Source organism: Hyla sarda, chromosome 2, assembly GCF_029499605.1.
Source record: "Hyla sarda isolate aHylSar1 chromosome 2, aHylSar1.hap1, whole genome shotgun sequence".
Taxonomy (NCBI): Eukaryota; Metazoa; Chordata; class Amphibia; order Anura; family Hylidae; genus Hyla; species Hyla sarda.
The window spans coordinates 101,611,445-101,632,320 of NC_079190.1; the positions used below are offsets into that span (position 1 = coordinate 101,611,445).

The window sequence follows — 20,876 nt, forward strand, 5'->3', positions numbered from 1 at the left end:
GGTGCCGAATCTGGCTGGGGGAGGGACAAACTGGGCTCTCCCGTACCCCAGCCGGACCAGCACTGAACTCCATTTACTTAAATGAGCAGACCGGAGTCAAACGTCGACTCCGGTCGGCTCATTTCTGACCCGTATGCTGTTTCCTAACGGGACCTAAAACCGTAGTATACAACAGTTTTAGGTCCGGGCACAAAACCGCATACGGGTAAAAAAAAATGAGTCGACCGGAGTCACCGTTTGACTCCGGTCTGCTCATTAAAGTAAATTGAGCTCAGCGCTGGTCCGGCTGTGGTATGGGAGAGCCCGGTTTGTCCCTCCCCCAGCCAGATCCGGCACCCGTAATGTAAAAACGAGATCTGAATGCAGCCTTACTAGCAGCGGGTTTCACGCTGCGGGAAACCTGCTGCGAGTTACACAACCATTGATTTGAATGGGCCCACAGACAGTCCACAATAGTGTCAGATTTGCGGACTGTCCGCGGCCCCATTTAAATTAATGGTAGCGTAACTCGCATCGGGTTACCCGCAGCGGGAAACTCTATGCTAGCCATTAGCGTGTGAACGCACCCTTATATACATAAATACCAAATGTGCACTAGAGGCAGATCCTCTACATTGGGAAGATGAAGGGGGCATGGTCATGTTAATTTAGATTGAGAACCTCTGATGGAATATAAGCTTTTAAGTGTGTGTTAAGGTTTGTTTTATCAGATGTAGTTATGTAGCTAAAAATTTCATAATACAAATGAAGAGTTTGAAGGAAATGATACCACAGACTATACCCTTTGAATCAGCTTTATTCTTCTAAATCTGGTATTTCAATATTTCATAGCACCTTGGCAATGTCCAGAATAGAATACAAACACACATACATTTAAAGCATGAACCCTACTTTACAATTTTGAATTAAGATGATAAATTGGAACAACATGGGGGAAAAATGTGTTTTATTTTTGACTAAAAGTCCCCATAACTGACAAAATGACAAGGCAGGTCATAATCACCAGGTAAAAAGGATCTAGATACATTTTCTCACAGTTCAGCCTAAAATATTCTGTTTTAGGTACAATTTATCTTTTTTTTTTTTAACACAAGCAATTGTATAAGTGCCAGAAGGTGATGAGTTTAAAGACAAACAAAAACTAAACAAATAATGTTCCAGATTTAAGATAAATTGTTTCTTGATCAAAAAACAAAGCTGAAAACTTTATGGTACCACAGTAAAAGGAAGCCCTGACAACACAATATACAGAACAAAAAGTTGCATTACAAAAGTAACACACTTGTGTAAATATCCTAGAATAAAACTCAAATTAAACTGGGGGGGGGGGGGGGAAATGGAAAATAAAAAATGTTCAATACAACAAATAAAATGCATAAAACCAAAAAGCAATTGCTCTACTCTAGTGCAGCTTCCACAGACAGCTCAGAAATGTCACATATATGTATCTCACTCAAAGATATTGGGGGAGATATATCAAAACCTGTGCAGAGGAAGAGTGGTGCAGTTGCCCATAGCAACCGATCAGATTGCTTCTTTCATTTTCCACAGGCCTCTAAAGAGGCCTGTGGAAAATGAAAGAAGCAATCTGATTGGTTGCTATGGGCAACTGCACCACTCTTCCTCTGCACAGGTTTTGATAAATCTCCCCCCCATTGTTACTGCTGTAATCCTTAATCTGTGGATCTCCAGCAGCTGCAAGACTACAACTCCCATCAGGCCCGAGCATTAGTTTTGGAACAGCTGGAAAGCCACAGATTAGGGAGCATTGTTACTGGGTAAAACCATTATCTGTGAAGCAATAGAGTTCATTTCACTTTTGGAAGACTGTAATCATAAACTACTTTATCAGCATATCTAGTTATAGGAGAAGGAATGTTATACCACACCAGTTTAGATGATGCTTACATGTTAATGCTCGCAGCTAATAGTGGCAGCATCAGTACATTGAAGCTGAAGAAAAGCTTTCACAAGGAAGCAGCCAAGAATTAATTAAATATATATATATATATATATATATATATATATATATATATATATATATATATATATATTCCAGAATAACTCAAAATGCAAGACAGAATGAAAATCTCGTAAAACAACAACATTTACAGAACATGCTCAATAATGGGACTAATTGATAATATTGTTTGCTATGAAGAAAAGCTATAAGCGGTATAGCAGATATTGATCAAAGTCCATATCGGAATTTCATATGAATGTGAGAATATTCTTGAGTTAGCAGCCAGCCTTAAAAGCCATGTGCTTGTCATGCAACATACTGCATCTGTAGTTTATAATCTTGATATTTTCACAGCCTTACATTATACTTTAATAGCCCCAGTCCACACACAGAAAAGGAAGAGAAAAAAAAATCTTATGGAGGGCAACAAAATCTTGCACGGAAAATTCAAATAAATATTGCTTATGGAGAAAAGAGCCTTATATAGCACTTATACCGAAAGCCAACACTTTCACGCGTTTTTTTAATCGACATTTCTGTACATGAGCTGTAAGTCTAAAGAAAAAAAATATATGCTATACACAACACAGAGCATCCTTTCAATTTCACATATTAAATCAACTTACATAATAAGATTTCTGCAAGTCACAATCAATGATAATTTATTTTACATCTAGAAAAAAAAAATATATATAGTACACTTAAGAAATATTCAAGCCCTATTTCCACAATAGGATTAAATGCACTGCATTCACATTTCCAGATTTGGACTAGAACAAGATAAAAAGGTTACGATGGCCCCTGTTCCAGTGATTAATGAGAAAACAGGCCCCACCGTTTCTTTGTAACTAGCACAGTGTGAGTGCTCACAAGTCAATTTCAGTAGACATACAAGATGTCATTGTGCAGGCCTCATCTAGGAGGAGGCCCGCTATACAAAGAGCAGTGAATGGTGCAATTCAGATAGGACTGAAGGTTTTCAAAAAGTAAAACACACACAAACCTATCTTGAACTATACAGAGAAAAAAAAAAAAAAAAAAAAAAAAAAAAAAACAACTATGAAACATCAGACAGGGCATGTTTTAATTCAATTGCAAAAATAAAAAATAAAATCCAATATAAAACTAGTTCTGTTGTAATGACTTCTATTGTAATAACTATAGAGCCACCAGTTTCTGAAGGCTATGAGGATAATGGCGGGGGGAAACATAAAATGTATGGATTTTACAAAGGTTGGTGGAAGAGATTGCATCGGTTTACTATAAATCTATGAAAACCCCCATAGTCCCGGATAAATAATAATGACACTTTAATCCTTCCAGCGAGAACGATTAGATATCAGATCTGTTATGCATAGCCCTTTCTTAAAGACGACATACGTATACACCGCATGGATTCACAGATTAACATGGCTAATGGTGAAAACCATGCTTGAGACGGACACAAAAAAAAAAAAAAAAAAATAGTACATATGAGAGATGCTGAATTACAGACACTCATGCCTTTGCTATAGCTAAGCTTCTGTTATCTTCCCAAAAATGTCCGGCTTGATAGGTAAACCACTTCCAAAGAAATTTTAGTAAGGTCAAAAGACAAACTAAATTTCAAGCTAATAGACATGACAATAGCTGTACATTCAGGTTTATAGTCTGACTAAACAGCATCTGGCCAGTTACATAACACACTGACCACACACCATCTTGTTATTCCACTTCAAGGCCAAAATGGCATATATACTACCAGCAAAGCCTTAAATAGATTTTAAAAAATTAATTTTAAATTTCTATTTTTTTATTTATTTTTTATTAATTTTTTTTATATTTTTTCTATTTCTCAAAAATATTTCTTTTACCCTCTTCGACAGAGGATCTTCTAGGTTTATGCCACAACCCTGAAAATTATATATATATAGCAGGTAACTCCTGCAACATTTATATGTATATAAAAGAAAAAAAAAAAAAAAAAGCCACATGTTCCTCCCATCCAAGAAAAAAAAAAATAAAAAAAAATTTGGGAAAAAGAAGTCCTACATTTAGGTTATTTTTTTCTAAATCACATATGGAACATACTTCCACCTCATAAAATTCCGAGATGAAGGCTGGATTCCATTATTCCGACTTTGTACAATGTTATTAACATACATGACGATCATTTCTATACAAGTCTTTCTTTCAGGTCATCAGTCTGAGTTGATGGGTAAGAGACAACAAGTTTTTACTTTGGTGATCTGGGTGGCACATATTGTTCCTTGCCATTACGCCGTGTTGCTCCCTGAGGTGAAGACCTGCGTCCAAACTGGCGCCTCTGTTCCCTGATTTTTCCGGCACCACCTCGGGGTGTTCCGTTGCTTCGGTGCCCAGGAGATTCTTTCACTTTTCCTTCAACTTTCTCATGGGGTTTTTCAGAACCTTTATCTGGAACAGGGGTTTCTTCATTTTTGGCAGGTGGTGCAATATTTGTACGAAGCTCACGAAGTGGCTGGACTGGAGCTGGTGCAGGCTCCTTGGGTGGCCTTTGACATACCTCAGCATAACTTAGTTTCCGAGGTTCCTTAAAACAAAAAGTTGTATTTGAAAACACATCATTGATAGAATATGCAGTGGCCCTCAACTTACAATGGCCTCAACATACAATAGTTTCAGCATACAATGGTCTTTTCTGGACCATTGTAACTTGAAACCAGATTCAACATACAATGCTACAGACAGTCCAGATCTGTGAAATGTGTCAATCGCTGGAAAAACAGACCAATCAGAATGGACATTCACTGGTAAAACCCCTGCATTACTGAAGTGCATGAACTGACTGGTGTCTGGTAGCGCCCCCTACAGTACAGGGAGGTATTACATGTTCTGTACTACTCTTTACCTGTGCCAGAGTTCGCTGCTCCTATGGACACCAGGTGGGGGCAGCTCTTTTTTAAGGACATTGCGTGTACTGTACAGGACCCTGAAGAAGCTCCTGTCCTCTATATAGACACTGATTTACAGCTCCCAGCAGCTCGCTCTTACTTTTATATGTAAGGATTTGCTTTATCTGTATTAGTTATCTACTACTTTCTCTTTAATCCTCACTTTTTCCTATTTTTGGATGACATTTTGGGGCTTCAGAACCAATTACCAGGTTTACATAGAGTTATGGTCTCAACATACAATGACTAATATTTTAATTTGAGGGACCATTGTACAATGGATATTTCAGAATTAATTGACATCTCTTCTCCCTCCACATGCCATCTATAGTAGAGTGTTGTGTACATAATCAGCCCAGCACAGTGCCAGCCTGTTTAGTGCACTTTTATCAACACCATAGCAAAGTGTATGTATGTGCTGTTATTGGTTAGGCAACTAAAGAAGGAAGAAACTGTGTGTGTACAACTAGCAAACAGTCCAGTCTTGGTCCCATTACCTGAAATTAAGTTATTGAGAAATAATTGTGCACCATGGAGGTGACTCTTAGGGACTTAATATTGGTGAGCACTAAAAATCACATTGTCAACACAGGGTTAAAGTAACCTAACTAGGCAGGTTTTCAAAAAACTTTTTTAAAAGGAAAAGTATGCAAGTTAATGCACCATTCTGAGGACTTTCTTTACCTTTCAGAAAACCGGGAGGTATGGTTTATAGCATGTAGCCAACACACAGACAGACTGCTATAAACATGTCTGCAGCCTACTGAATGATAGTTGTTAATGGAACCGAAAATTCCTCAGGCCACCCTATCACACATACCGATAGCTCCCACTGATAACCCAAAACTAATTATATATTAGGGAATAGCTGTTACAATTAAAATGGCTGTATCTTAAATAAAAAAAATAAATAAAAAAAAAGCCAAGTGCCAAAACAGGGTTAAAACATTGCTAGTACCTGTGAACTCTGAGCAGAAGATGCATTTCCTATGGGTGCAGTGGTGGAAGGTTTAGTTGGTTTCCCAGAACTGCTCACCGATAGCACTGCTGGGGTCTGACTTGCAACATCTTTGTGACAAGAATTCTCTGCCGGCTTCTTCTCAGTAATGGAGTTGCTAAAAACAAACATTTAACCAACAGTGAGCAAGGGCCACACATTTAGTTCTGGAGTAGGCTTTTAGGATTACTGTTTCTAGAACCTTCAATAACCAGATATGTACATATGTAGGATTTGCACCCATCTTCTAGCCCTCAGATCTCATAATCTTGCAGTCATTGGAAGAACTATGCAGAATAATTCTGGCCAGAAAAAAATGAATATAAAAGTAGAATAAGTGGAAAATAAATGAGTAAGAATGAAAGATGATAAGAAATGGACAAGGGGAATGTATGTAGAAGAAAAATAAATGCATAGTAAAGAGCACAGAATATCTGCTAGTCCTTTACCCTCTAAGCGCGATACTTGATCATCACAGGGCAAAATGAATACATTGAAAGGTAAAACATGAAGGGACGTGACTTACAAAGCATAGTTACTTTGCTGATAGGAGCACTCACTATTAAAAAGGGGTACTCCACTGGCCAGTGTTCCGGCTGCGTTCAGAACATTTCCGAACGCTGTGGGGGTCGGCCACGCCCCCTCAATGCAGCTACCTCTTCTCCTCCCATAGAGTTGCATTGAAGGTGCGTGGTCTGACAGCACGAGGGGGCGTGGCTGACCCCTGCACACAATACCAATCATAGGCAGAATGAAGGATCTGTAATGCTCTCCCATTGCATTATTAAGAAAAGTTATGTGAACGTTATGCAGAGATAGTAGAGTAGTCAACTTAGGACGCTGTGCAAGATTATATACAGCACACACACACAGCGCAGAAAAAAAGGTATATCTAAATATACCAACCTGATAGAAGCCAAGGGGCACATTTGGCTTCTGTTGGGTCTATGGGAGGATACATTTGAATTATTTTCATATGGCAAATGGACACAACCAAATGCAGTGTGGTAACAGCCCTAACAGTTTTATGTATTTCAATGTCAACGTTAAGACACTATAATTACTGCATTCTTATGGAAAATAAAAGCTGCAATCTGGTTGCTATGGGCAACAGCACTTTTCCTCTGCACAGGTTTTGATAAATCTTCCCAAATGTAAATTTTTTGCAGTTTCCCTGAGGGGTCCAGGAAGATAGAGGACTCTTACGACTATTTATCTTCTCCCCAGAGCACTTTTACAACTAGTTTGTGCAGAATTGTGTGAATTCAGATTCAGCCTAGATTTCTGTAGTTTTACACACCAGTATAGCAGAGCAAGCCAAAATCTGATTACCTTGTTTGGGGTGGAGGTGGTGGGGTAACAGCTCGTGTAGAATGCTGCGTTGTGATAGTGTGCTGCACTGTATTTTTTGCAGGGTCTTCCTGAGCAGGATTTGTCGAGACTGGAGGCAATTCCTTATTCTCCTAAATGAATACAGAATAGGTTAAAGAGCAAAGTATCTTAAAAACACATCTAAGACCACAATAAAAATGACAACTCTTAAATATTTCTGTAGCCATGTAAATATTTCTTTTTGGATGTTACGTTACATACTTAAAGGCGGTACAGTTAGGAAGGAAATAAGTGTTTTCCAATTAACTGGTGTCAAATCAATTTAACAGATAAGTAAATTGCATCTATTTAAAATTGCATCTTCCTCTGTCCGAGAAGAACTGTTCTGAGACGAAGAAGTTTGCTTCTACTCTGGACAGTTCCTGACACAGACAAAGGTGGCAGCAGAGAGCACTGTGGTCAGTCTGGAAAGAACTATACAACTTCCTCTGGAAAATAAAGTACTGGAAGGCTTAAGATTTTTAAACAGAAGAAATTTACAAATCTGTTTTCAAATTAACTGGTGCCAGAAAAAAATAGAGGATAAGTTTTAGATCGTGGAGGGTCCGAGCACTGTAACCCCAGCTGTCCTCAGGAACAGAGAGTGTCGACCACCACACGAGGCGGAGGCAGACACACCCCTGAGATAGCCGAACGTCTCTCCCATAGAGATATTCGTGTGAGGGTTGACACGCCTGTTCCTGGAGTAAGCAGGGGCCCCGTACAGGAGATCACAGGGGATCCCAGCAGTCAGACTCACGCAATCTAAAACTTGTGCTCTATCCTGCGGATAGGAGATACGTTGTTGTACATGATATATCTCCTTTAAATGTGAAGCCAGTCATATATAGCTCCTTTATACATGGAGCAATTTCGAAAGCATGCATTATGATCTGTATTTAAAATACGAGTACTGAACATTGCTACAAACAACTACTTAAGCAAACAATTTCTTCAGTAAGTTGTTTTTAAGACCCACTTTCTCTTTGCAGATTCCTTTCACAACATCAGCCATCCTGCTTTCAAGTACAGGCTCCCCCGGTGCGCTCACTACACTGCCAGGCAAAGGAGGGAAATTTGATGCTAGCAAGTCAAACTTTGGTGTCGGTGCCATTTCTTCCATAGTAGCCAGTGGTCGCTGAAACAAAGCAAAATCAACACATTGCATGGGTTTTTTATGTAGAAACAGATTAATTCACACAATTATTAGCATTTCATCAAAGCCCTCAGATCTCATAATCTTGCGATCATTGAGAAGACCAAGCAGACCGGGTCTAAGCAGAGAGGACAGTGATCAGAAAAAGTTTAGATAGAAAGAAAGAAAAAAGGAAAGAAAGAAAAAAAAAAAAAAAAAAAAGCTCAAACTTCTGAATGCCGGCCCTGTTCCCTCTAAGCGCGATACTTGATCATCACTGGGCTATAAATCAAGGCACAAGGGACGACAAACTACAGTACTACTTGTACTCTTCGAACCCATTCACACCATGTATTTTCCGTGGGAAATTCCACTTTGAAATTCCAGTGCAGCAGCTTCCCATTGTTTTCAATGGGATTCTGCTGCACCAATCACACTTTGGAATTCCTGCAGCAGATGTTCCGCCACAAATTTCATATCTCTGACAGTCGGAAATGCACTGCGGGTGCAATGGACTTATGGAGACTGCACATTTCCAAGCAGCCCTTCCTGATTCAGTTGCACCAACTACAGATAGAATCTTTGCCCACAATATCTCTGGGCAGAGATTCCGTAATGTGAATGGGCCCTTATAAAGGAAGATCATATACACCTTTTTAAACTAATCCAAGGCCTGAAACTTCAATCATCCATGTACATATGTTGTATACTATACATAATTTATACGGTGCCAGGAAGAAATTCTTTAAAAAGAGGTAAAATATAAACTTACAGAAGTGCGATCATCATCTCTTCTTCGTCTTCCTCTAAAGACATTTCTTCTACAAGAAACAATACAGAAAATCTAAGCACATAAGCAAAGCTGAAATAAAAATAGCACACTTATGAGAAGGTATTGAGAACTGCCTAAATAGCAATAATATCATACAGAACTGGCTGAAAAACATTCATAGGCAGGGCAAAATACAATGCTTCAAATAAATAAAGGGAACACCTAAACAACACAATGTAACTCCAAGTCAATGACACTTCTGTGAAATCACACTGTCCACTCAGGAAGCAACACTGATTGGCAATCAATTTCACATGCTGTTGTGCAATGGAACAGACAACAGGTGGAAATTATAGGCAATTAGCAAGAGGCAATTAGCAAGACACCCCACAATAAAATAGTGGTTCTGCAGGTGGTGACCACAGACCACTTCTCAGTTCCTATGCTTCCTGGCTGATGTTTTGGTCACTTTTGTATGCTGGCGGTGCTTTCAGTCTAGTGGTAGCATGAGATGGAGTCTACAACCCACACAAGTGGCTCAGGTAGTGCAGCTCATCCAGGATGGCACATCAATGCGAGCTGTGGCAAGGTGGTTTGCTGTGCCTGTCAGCGTAGTGTCCAGAGCATGGAGGCGCTACCAGGAGACAGACCAGTACATCAGGAGATGTGGAGGAGGCCGTAGGAGGGCAACAACCCAGCAGCAGGACCGCTACCTTTGCCTTTGTGCAAGAAGGAGCAGGAGGAGCACTGCTAGAGCCCTGCAAAATGACCTCCAGCAGGCCACAAATGTGCATGTGTCCACCACAAAGGCGGAGGTAGCAGTCCTGCTACTGGGTTGTTGCCCTTCTATGGCCTCCTCCATGTCTATTGATGTACTGGCCCGTAGTGCCTCCATGCTCTGGACACTACGCTGACAGGCACAGCAAACCACCTTGCCACAGCTCGCATTGATGTGCCATCCTGGATGAGCTGCACTACCTGAGCCACTTGTGTGGGTTGTAGACTCAGTCTCATGCTACCACTAGAGTGAAAGCACCGCAAGCATTCAAAAGTGACCAACACATCAGTCTGGAGACCCCGTAGAGAACGTTCTGCTGCCTGCAACATCCTTCAGCATGACCGATTTGGCTGTGGGTCAGTAAAGGTGTGGGGTGGCATTTCTTTGGGGGGCCGCACAACCCTCCATTTGCTTGCCAGAGGTAGCCTGACTGCCATTAGGTACAGAGATGAGATCCTCAGACCCCTTGTGAGACCATATGCTGGTACAGTTGGCCCTGGGTTCCTCCTAATGCAAGACAATGCTAGTCCTCATTTGGCTGGAGTGTGTCAGCAGTTCCTGCAAGAGGAAGGCATTGATGTTATGGACTGGCCCGCCTGTTCCCCAGACCTGAATCCGATTGAGCACATCTGGGGCATCATGTCTCACTCCATCCACCAATGCCACGTTGCACCACAGACTGTCCGGGAGTTGGCGGATGCTTTAGTCCAGGTCTGGGAGGACATCCCTCAGGAGACCATCCGCCACCTCATCAGGAGCATGCCCAGGCGTTGTAGGGAGGTCATACGGGTATGTGGAGGCCACACACTGAGCCTCATTTTGACTTGTTTTAAGACATTACATCAAAGTTGGATCAGCCTGTAGTGTGGTTTTCCACTTTGATTTTGAGTGTGACTCCATATCCAGACCTCCATGGGTTGATAAATTTGATTTCCATTGATAATTTGTGTGTGATTTTGTTGTCAGCACATTCAACTACGTAAAGACGAAAGTATTTCATACGATTAGTTCATTAAGATCTAGGATGTGTTATCTTAGTGTTCCCTTTATTTTTGAGCAGTGTATAGAAATACCATTCCCACAATAACTAGACAGTCACTGTTCTATTATAGTTTGCTAAACGTAAGTACAGGGAACTGTTTTTTTTTTTTTTATTTGCATATGCTCACTGGTTCTCACCCAAGACCTATATGAGAAACGTGCCAAGGGATTGACGAGAACAGCAAAGCTTTAGTTCCCAATATCAGCTACCACTTGCAGGGGAACTCCAACACTAAGGAAATCCCACCCTGGACACACAAAAATAGTAAGAGAAATACAAACTCCAGAAGTAAATGGTCACTGCTGTTTCAAAAAGCTTTCCTCTAGGTGATTCCTAACATTTTAACATCAAAGCCCTCAGATCTCATAATCTTGCATTCATTGAGAAGACCAAGCAGACAGGGTCTGAGCAGAGAGGACAGTGAAAAGAAAGGTCAGATGAAAGAGAAAGAAATAAGAAAGAAAAGGTGAAAAAAAAAAGAAGCTCAGACTTCTGAATGCCGGCCCTGTTCCCTCTAAGCGCGATACTTGATCATCACTGGGCAAAAAATCCTCATCAGATCTGCAATGTGAAAGTCATTCTAAACATCTTAAAGTTTTCAGATCACTTTTTGGGTTTATTGTAACCTTGTAGCAATATAAAATGAATAAATAAAATCAATCATGTTTTTCTCCTTTTCAAAGGATAGGGGGTTAAGATGTTAGATCGCTGCGGTCCCGCTGCTGGGGACCCCGAGGATCGCCGCTGCGGCACACCGCTATCATTACTGCACAAAGCGAGTACAGGGGCCGGAGCAGGGCGACGTCATGGCCCCGCCCATCATGACATCTCGGCCCGTCCCCTTAATGCAAGCCTATGGCAGGGGGCGTGATGACCGCCACGCCCCCTTCCATAGACTTGTATTGATGGGGGCGGGCAGTGGCATCACGAGGGGCGGAGCCGTGACGTAACGATGCTCCGGCCCCTGTATTGCCCGTAATTACGTGCAGAGCGATCTCGCTCTGCGCAGTAATGATAGCAGGGTGCTGCAGCAGCGATCCCCGGGGTCCCCAGCAGCGGGACCCCGGCGATCTGACATCTTATCCCCTATCCCTTTAATGACAGCAGTAAGAGCGCTAAAATCACCTTATCACCACTTTAAAGAGTTACTCTTACAAAACCATGCAGCTTTTTAAATTTTTTTTGAATTGACGTGTAAGTTACTAACCTCCCTCGAGCAGCTCCATCTGTTCCATTTTGTTCTGTATGTAAAGATTGTGAGTCCTTTGAAAAAATATCCTGATGTCCAGTTAACTGTGTGATGTGCCGGTCTAACGTAAAGTTACGAGAGTTGGGTCTATTTACATGGATATCTGCTAAAGGTATAGGAGCCGTAGTGCCACCCTCAGTAGTTCTTTCTGAAGAGTTTGGAGACGATCGAAATGGAGGCTTCACACTAGAGGAGAGAAGACATAATAGAAAAAAACTTTTTGCAAAGCTCTCTTTATAGGGCAATACCATTTAAGTTACACATGGCAGCATATACAATACATCTAATATGGTGTCACGGCTCTAAGATCTCAAGGAGGTTCACAGGTATCTGACCTTCTAAAACGGAAAAGTATTCAATGGAATAGAAGTCATTACTAGTTACATGTAGGGGGGGGAAAAATCTAAAGGTTTCACTTAGTCATCAATTCTTTCCCTACGCTGCTAAAACGCAGATGACCCAAAAGACAGTTTAAAAGAATGAGTAATGGAAAAACACACCTACTGTATCAATAAGAACACAAGAAAACTTGTGACTATCAATTATCTTTATCATCCTCCATATAAAAATTAGAAAGCAGGAAGCAACATGTCTTCTATTACTAATCATGTAATGAAGCCCTCCATGTAGCATCAAGTTCATACACGGAATTTTCTGTAGATTCACTGCATAAATTCATGGGCTGATTATTTGGAAATATTTTTATTCTGTAAGCATCTTAACCCCTTAACGACCACGGACGTAAATGTACGCCCTGGTGCAGCGGTACTTTAGTGCACCAGGACGTACATTTACATCCTGTGTATAACCGCGAGCATCTGAGCAGTGCTCGCATCAAACAATAATGGCGGACATCCGCAATCGCGCGGATGTCCGCCATTGGCCCCTCAGATGCCGTGATCAATACAGATCACGGTATCTGCGGCAATGCGCATGTTAAAATAGATGATTGGATCGCCTGCAGCGCTGCCACAGGGATCCGATCATCTGTAATAGCGGCCGGAGGTCACTTCACCTGCCTCCAGCCGTCTCCCGGCGTCTTCTGCTCTGGTCTGAGATCGAGCAGACCAGAGCAGAAGATAGCCAATAATACTGATCAGTGCTATGTCGTATGCATAGCACTGAACAGTATTAGCAATCAACTGATTGCTATTCATAGTCCCCTATGGGGCACATAAAAAGTGTTAAAAAAAAAAAAAAAAAAAAAAAATTTAAAAATAAAAAGTGAGGAGAAAAAAAAGGGAAAAATTCCCTCCCCCAATAAAAAACTAAAATTGTCAGTTTTCCCATTTTAGCATACAAAAAGAGTAAAAAAATGTAATGTTAATGATCCGATACAGTGAACGGCGTCAAAGTAAAAAATCCAAAAATGCTGCTTTTGTCACAATTTAAAAACAAAAATTATTTTTTAATACAAAGTAATTAAAAGTTTTATATATGCAAATGTGGTATCAATCAAAAGTACAGATGACAGCACAAAAAAGGAACCCTCATACCGCCCTATAGATGGAAAAATGAAAAAGTTATAGGTGGTCAAAATAGTGTTTTTTTTTTATTTCTGATTCTGTACAAAAGTTTTCTAGTTTTTGCACCGCTTAAAAAAAAATATCAGAGTATCTAGCCAGAGATTAAAGAACACATGTAATTTTCACAGTAACGTGTACAGTGGGTGGCTATTGACCCATTAGATCACTGCTGTCAAAGCTGACAGCGGCATCTAAAGGAAGCTGTTAACACTCAAAATCAAACCTATATAAGTAGGGTATCATTTTAATTGTATGGACCAACAGAATATATATAAGGTGTCATTTTTACCGAAAAGTGTACTGGGGAGAAACAAAGGCCCCCAAAAAATACAAAATGCCATCTTTTTCTTCTTCAATTTAGCCCCGCAAATATTTTTTTTCCTGGTTTCGACGTTGATTTTGTGGTAAAATTATTGATGTCATTACAAAGTAAAATTGGTGGCGCAAAAAACAAGCCCTCATGAGTTTGTAGGTGGAAAATTTAAAGCATTATGATTTTTAGTGCAAAAAGGAAAAAACCCGTGGTCCTTAAGGGGGTAAGTCGCTGCCAACACAATGGATGAGAAAGCTGGATTTCTGCATCCCAGCTGGGCTTTATAGAAGACATTCATAATAATGATGACACTCATATGATGCAGCAGTATACAAAACGTTACAGGTAGAGATTAAATAGAACTTACAATGATTCTATTCGTCACAAACATCTCTGCTCGGCAGTTGCTGACTTTAGCCTGCATAAATGAGTTCAGCTCATTCGTTTGTGACGAATGGAATTCCCTGATCTCTAGTTACAGGTGAACTGGTCATGAGTTGATACATTGTTTAAGGGGTGCAGAAGGTTTTACTTTGGGTGTGGGAGGGGGTTAGAAGGGAGGTTAAGACAAAAAGAAATTTTTTTCCCCTTTTGATAGAATTAGTGCATTTGTCTAAAAACATTAATCTGTAAAAAAAAAAATAATTTGTGGAATTCACACGTACACATCAAATCAGAGTACAATATAAAAAAACAATCACAATCCATGGGCACGCTGAAGGTATTCAAATTTGTAGCTTGTCATAAGTCATTGATTGTCTCTGCATGGGAAGGGTAAAAGCCGTAGGCAGAACAGCATGTAATGCTGCTTTCAAATTAGTAGTTTAAAAACCCTGCCAGGAGCCCTGGATGGCTCCTCTGTGGCAGCCATTCAGGGCTCCCGGTGGGGAATTTTAAAGTTAGAGTAAAAATACACCGTACATCGTAGGGGAGTGGAGCATGCCGCCCGCTCCCCTGTTTAATAATGTCTGATCGCACCGTGTCGCATAAGTCCCTCAGGCCCTGTACTACAACCCCCATCATGGAACAGAGTCTGTTCCATGATATGGGTAGTAGTACAAACGCTAATGTAGCCTTTCCAGCCACCGACAGTCTCCCACAGCCGAGGAACTACTACTCCCATCATGGAAACAAGTCTGTTCCATGATGGGAGTAGTAGTAGTCCCGGTAAGCAGAGGTGTTAAAACGGCCATAAAATAATGGTACATGATGGATGTTATAACGGTCTTAAGGGATGAATATGCCTGTTATTTTGACGGATGTTATTCAGCCGTTAGCATCTGTTATTTCATCCGTTATCATACATCCGTTTTTTTAATTATACAAGACAGAAAACATGATGTTTAATGATGGATGAATACTCCGTGTTAAAGCAGCCTTAGCCGCAGAAAAATTAAGGCAATGATCATCTGAAAACAGAAAGTTAAATATAAATCTATTACACCATTTAGTGTTTACAACTTATGAGCTAAATCTTATTTTCTATGAAAACAGAATTAAAAAAGGTACAATATTAATTAGTGTAACAGGTATATAATAGTAACAGTCACAACTTGAACAGAGTTGGAAAGCGGCAAAAAGACAGGTTCTAGCCACGTAAGCAAAAATTAGTGCAGACACTAGAAATTAGTGCAGTGTCCGCCTCATGACCCGACTATTATATTTAAGCTCTGCTTGTGCCCCTACATGACCCTATTACTTACTGTCACTAACAAACCAGAAGCTAGCTGACCCATTCCAGAAAGCCTTCACCAGACAGTTTTACACAAAAGAATGCATTGATAAAACACGTTCTTTTGTTTGTAGAGCTGAGCTTCAATCCTCTTTGCAGATTTATAACTGGCCATTTCCAGTACAGCTGGGATCTATTGTTTTAGAATAAATCGCATAAAAATGTATTTAAAGGGGTTATCCGGCCCCAAGACATCTTATCCCCTATCCAAAGGATAGGGGATAAGATGTCTGATCGCGGGGTCCCACCACTGGGGACACCCACAATCGCTCATGCAGCACCCACCTGTGTTAGCTGCACGCAGAGCTGGAAGCTCCAATTCTGAAGCCTCACGACCACGGGGCGGGAGTATCGCGATATCACGACTCTGCCCAATGTGACGTCATGCCCTGCATCCTCAATACAAGACGATGGGAAGGGGTGTCATGCCCCCTCCAATAGACTTGCTGTTCGGATCTATTTCTCCCTGTGATCAGTCAACTCCAGCAGTGTTGATTAGCAGACAGATTTAACGCACATGTATCAATACAGGTGGATGTTCCCTTACATGCAGAAAAAACTGGTCCGCAGAAGAAAAATTCCCAAAATTAGATTACAGCCCTTTTTATATGGCAAAACTCAGTATGAGCTGATTGGCTAAGTAACCCTGGTGGCTCATGGTGTATAACTATTACCAATCACAGTGTCCCTTTTGCTGTTTCTTAATGTAACAAAAAGGTTCATTATCCTACAAAAGCTTCTTTATTCTACCAAGGTCAGTTGGATAGTTCCAAACACCACTGGGAGCTTGCCAGAACTAAGATAAAGGTTAAAGGAAACTAGAAAAAAACTGGCCAAAACCATCTTTAGTTAGACAACACATACATAGACACATAAGAATTCAGGGAACATAGGTATCAAAATATAATTTTACCAACATTTGCGCGGAGTGGTGACGTCACGATACTCCGGGCTCGTGGTCGCAAGGCTTCAGGGAGTCTCCAGCACTGCATGAGAGATTTCGGGGGTCCCCAGCGGCAGGACCCCCGCAATCAGACATCTTATCCCCTATCCTTTGGATAGGGGATAAGTTGTCTTACGGCAGGAGTACCCTTTTAAGCACATAAAAGACTGTACAGTGCTCACATATGCAGGGATTAAACTTACAGAAACAGGATAAAACCTGTATTGTAGCACTGAGTACTCTAAAGTAACTTTTCTTATTCACCCTTACAGAACAACATTGAGCTTATACCTACCGGTTTCTATGGAACGGCCGACCTATACTTAAAGTAGCACTTGTTTTGTAAGATCCTGAAGAACTGAAACCATTAACATAGCCGCCATTTGGAAACGGAGCCTGCAAAAAGAAGAAGGGGGGAAAAAATTGTATAACATGTAGGGAAATTTCCTTCTGTAGAAAAAATTTCAGAAAAGTTAGGACAGTCTTATTTCTTTAGTAAGCTGACCCATAAAAGTTGATCATTGCCAAATTTAACAGGTATGCTCAAACTCACTAAAAAATATTTAGATTTTAATTGTAACCAAACTAAAGGCCCTTTTACATGGTCCAATTATTGGGTGAATGAGCATTCCAAGGAATAGTTGCCCCTAATCACATGTTTTGTGTGCCCAATAAAATCATCTTCATCAGAAGCACATCACCCCTTGTAAACAGGCAATGTGCAGCAGACGATTCATTTGAAGTCCCACACAAATGATCAGTGCTAATTTCCTCCTGCCTGTCGGCCCGTACAGAAACACCATTAAAAGGAGAACTGTCAGCTTGCTCCCCCCCCCCCCCCACCCTAACCAGCGGTACTGTCTGATCGTGCGGGGGACGCTGATCAGTTTGGTGGAGACGGTGCCAAGATCCGCCCGGCTCTATGCTAATTAAGTGCTAACTGGCACAGGCGGGTAACTGGCACTCTGACGTCAGCAGCACCGCCCAGCTCATCAATATTCTTCCACTCCCTCTGCCTCTCCCTCTTCTCCCTGCTCTGTAATGAAGAGGGAGAGGTGGAGGGAGGGGAGGAATATTGATGAGCTGGGCGGCGCTGCAGACTAGCAGCACTGATGTCAGAGTGCCAGTTAGCACTTCATTAGCATATAGGGAAAAACTAAGATATCGGCCAAACCCGGGCACAGTAGGCATCAAACTGATCAGCATCCCCCCCCCACAGTACCTGCCAGTACCGCTGATTAGTGCAGGGGGGGAGCACGCTGGCAGTTTTCCTTTAAAAAGGGGTACTCCGGTGAGAAACCTTTTTTTTTAAATCAACTGGAGGCAGAAAGTTAAACAGATATGTAAATTACTTCTATTCAAAAACCTTAACCCTTCCAGTACTTAGCTGCTGTATACTACAGAGGAAGTTCTTTTCTTTTTAAATTTCAGTCTGACCACAGACCACATCTGTCTGTCTCAGGAACTGTCCAGAGCAGGAGAGGTTTGCTATGGGGATTTGCTCCTACTCTGTACAGTTCCTGACATGAACAGAGGTGTCAGCAGAGAGCACTGTGGTCAGACAGAAAGGAAATTTCAAAAGAAAATAACTTCCTGTGGGGCATACAGCAGCTGATAAGTACTGGAAGGGTTAAGATTTTTAAATAGAAGTAATTTACACATTTAACTTTCTGGCACCAGTAGATAAAAATAGTTTTTCACCGGAGTACCCCTTAAACCAATACACATGACCAGACATTTAATTGTCTCCATCACAAATAATCATGCAAAAGCTTACTTCACATTCAATATCCCCAAGGGCTTGTTCACAAAGTAAGTCAAATTAGATTTATCTAAACCTGTGTAGAGGTAGAGTGGTGTAGTTGCCCATAGCAACCAATCAGATCGCTTCTTTCATAAAAAAAAGTGAAAATGAAAGAAGCAATCTGATTGGTTGCTATGGGCAACTACACCACTCTACCTCTACACAGGTTTAGATAAATCTCCCCCAAAATCTGGACCTGAAATGCGCTTTGGTGCAGATTTAAGACATGGATATTACAGTGGCAGAAATATGCAGCAATTCCATGCAGAAATGTGCAGAAAAGACATTACTTTCAATCCACTGAGAAAAATCTGACACTTTCTAAATATGCTAAAAAATCTGCAGTTTTTGAAGTCAGTGGGAGATATATTTTTATGTGGAGACGTGTGCGGATTTTATATCAAACACATTACGTACTTAAGCCGTGGGAACATTCCCCCTGCAGCATTGGTACTGAACAAGGTCAAACAGTTGTTAAAGTCTATGGGGGGAGAATTATCAAAATTTGTGCAGAGGTAAAGTGGTGCAGTTGCCCATAGCAATCAGATTACTTTCATTTTTATAAAAGCCTAAGCAAAATAAAAGTAGTCATCTCATTGGTTGCTATTGGTTTTGATAAATCTCCCTCAATGATCACATACAGCAGACTTCAGGTGCTACATAATGACTTAAAACTCACTCAAAAAAAAAAAGTGTCTGTTCTGACCATAAGAACCAATCATAATTTTGCCTCATGCAGATTAACAAAACGGGGTCCATGTATTACCACTGGCATAAAGATAGATGAATGGCCAAATCTATATGAATTTTCACCAGACATTAAGGAAAGGACTAGTATAATTAAGCGTTAGCGCACACAATGCAAGGCAATATAGGAATTTTGGCCCTCAGATCTCATAATCTTACAATCACAGAGTCGGCCCAGCATTCATTGACTGAGAACAATGAACTTATCAGGGACCAGGAACAGAAGCTATTCCTGGTGACTGAGGAGTTTATCAATAAAGACAACATTTTTCATTGGATTACTTGTAAATCTCATGTAAATGAACGCAAGACCTCTTTCTCTCAAGGCGCATGTTTTCATCACTGGGCCAGGCGTGAATGAAGAGTATTGTAGTTTATTCCGTGGATACTTACTAGTGGCGTTTCAAAGTAAGGTGCTGGGTTTGGAGACCATGTCTGAGGCACAAGGTTATAGAGTGAATACTGTTGATGTGGACTATATACAGGCTGCATAAAGAGTGGAGAATGAAACTGTGCTTGTGTCTGAACGGGCTGACTGTACACACTGGAGTCCACCGTTCGATATCCATTCTTCGCAAAGAATGTGTTGATGGCTTTTATCCTTGCCTAAAAGAAAAGGGGGGGGGGGGGGGTACAGTGGTAAGACAGCCGTACCAGGATCCTGTACTTAGATTCTTATTGTCTATGCATAGCATTGACAGTAGTCCACAGCAATTAAAAAGTGATTTTATCAGATGTATGGCACCTACAATGAAACCTAATGGAAGCATCTAATTCTTCTGCCCTCCCATCGGACGGAATATATCTGGTGACAAATTTTCTTTAACCACTTAGCCTATGACGTAAATAAATGTCACTGGCCCACTCCATACACTGTGGCACTTTGTTACTTTCAGCTGCTGGCCGCTGCTGCCGGCTATTAACCGTTTTGATGCCAGTCAAAGCTGACAGCAGCATTGTAACAGCCACGCTAAGCAGTGGTTTAAAGGGGTATTCCATGCAAAAATTTTTATCCCCTATCCAAAGGATGTCTGATTGTGGGGGGGCCGCTGCTGAGACCAGACCCCCACCCGCGATCTCCCCCCAGCACCCGGATTCTATGCGGGGACTGCGTCTGTAGTTTTGGAAACCTCCGGGTTTCCAGGACGTGACATCACGCCACGCCCCCTCCATTCATGTCTATGGGAGAGGGCGTGACGGCCGTCACGCCCCCTCCCATAGACATGAATGGAGGGGGCGTGACGGGACGTCATGTCCCCAAAACCTGGCGGTTTCCGAAACTGGAGATTGAGCACCCGCATAGAATGCGGGTGCTGCAGGGAGATCGCGGGGGTCTCAGCAGCAGGCCCCCCGCTATCAGACACCTTATCCCCTATCCTTTGGTTAGGGGATAAAATATTTTTGCCCAGAATACCCATTTAAATCAGGTCCACGTGACACCATAGCAGGGAGCCTGTTGTCATGGCAGCCAGGACTCTGCTATGACGAACTCTACCAACAGAGCACAGATGTAATGTATCAATGCAGTACATGTACTATCAAATGATTGCTTATTCCAGTCCCCTAGGAAAAAATAAAATAAATCCCTTCCA

General features: G+C 41.3%; 1 protein-coding gene across 4 annotated transcripts in view; it reads right to left on the reverse strand.

Annotated features, from left to right (window-relative positions):
* Window positions 1-2,979: 2,979 nt before the first annotated feature.
* Window positions 2,980-20,876, reverse strand: part of LARP4 (La ribonucleoprotein 4) — a 54,895-nt gene continuing 36,998 nt past the window's right edge. For all 4 annotated transcript variants that reach the window (XM_056562720.1, XM_056562719.1, XM_056562716.1 and 1 more), the window contains 8 exons: window positions 19,678-19,890; window positions 17,029-17,129; window positions 12,178-12,405; window positions 9,151-9,199; window positions 8,223-8,381; window positions 7,205-7,335; window positions 5,834-5,990; window positions 2,980-4,514 (listed from right to left, as the gene is read on the reverse strand). In XM_056562720.1, coding sequence (XP_056418695.1) covers window positions 4,179-4,514; window positions 5,834-5,990; window positions 7,205-7,335; window positions 8,223-8,381; window positions 9,151-9,199; window positions 12,178-12,405; window positions 17,029-17,129; window positions 19,678-19,890 — 1,374 coding nt within the window. In that variant the 3' untranslated portion in view covers window positions 2,980-4,178. The remainder of the gene's footprint in view (window positions 4,515-5,833; window positions 5,991-7,204; window positions 7,336-8,222; window positions 8,382-9,150; window positions 9,200-12,177; window positions 12,406-17,028; window positions 17,130-19,677; window positions 19,891-20,876) is intronic.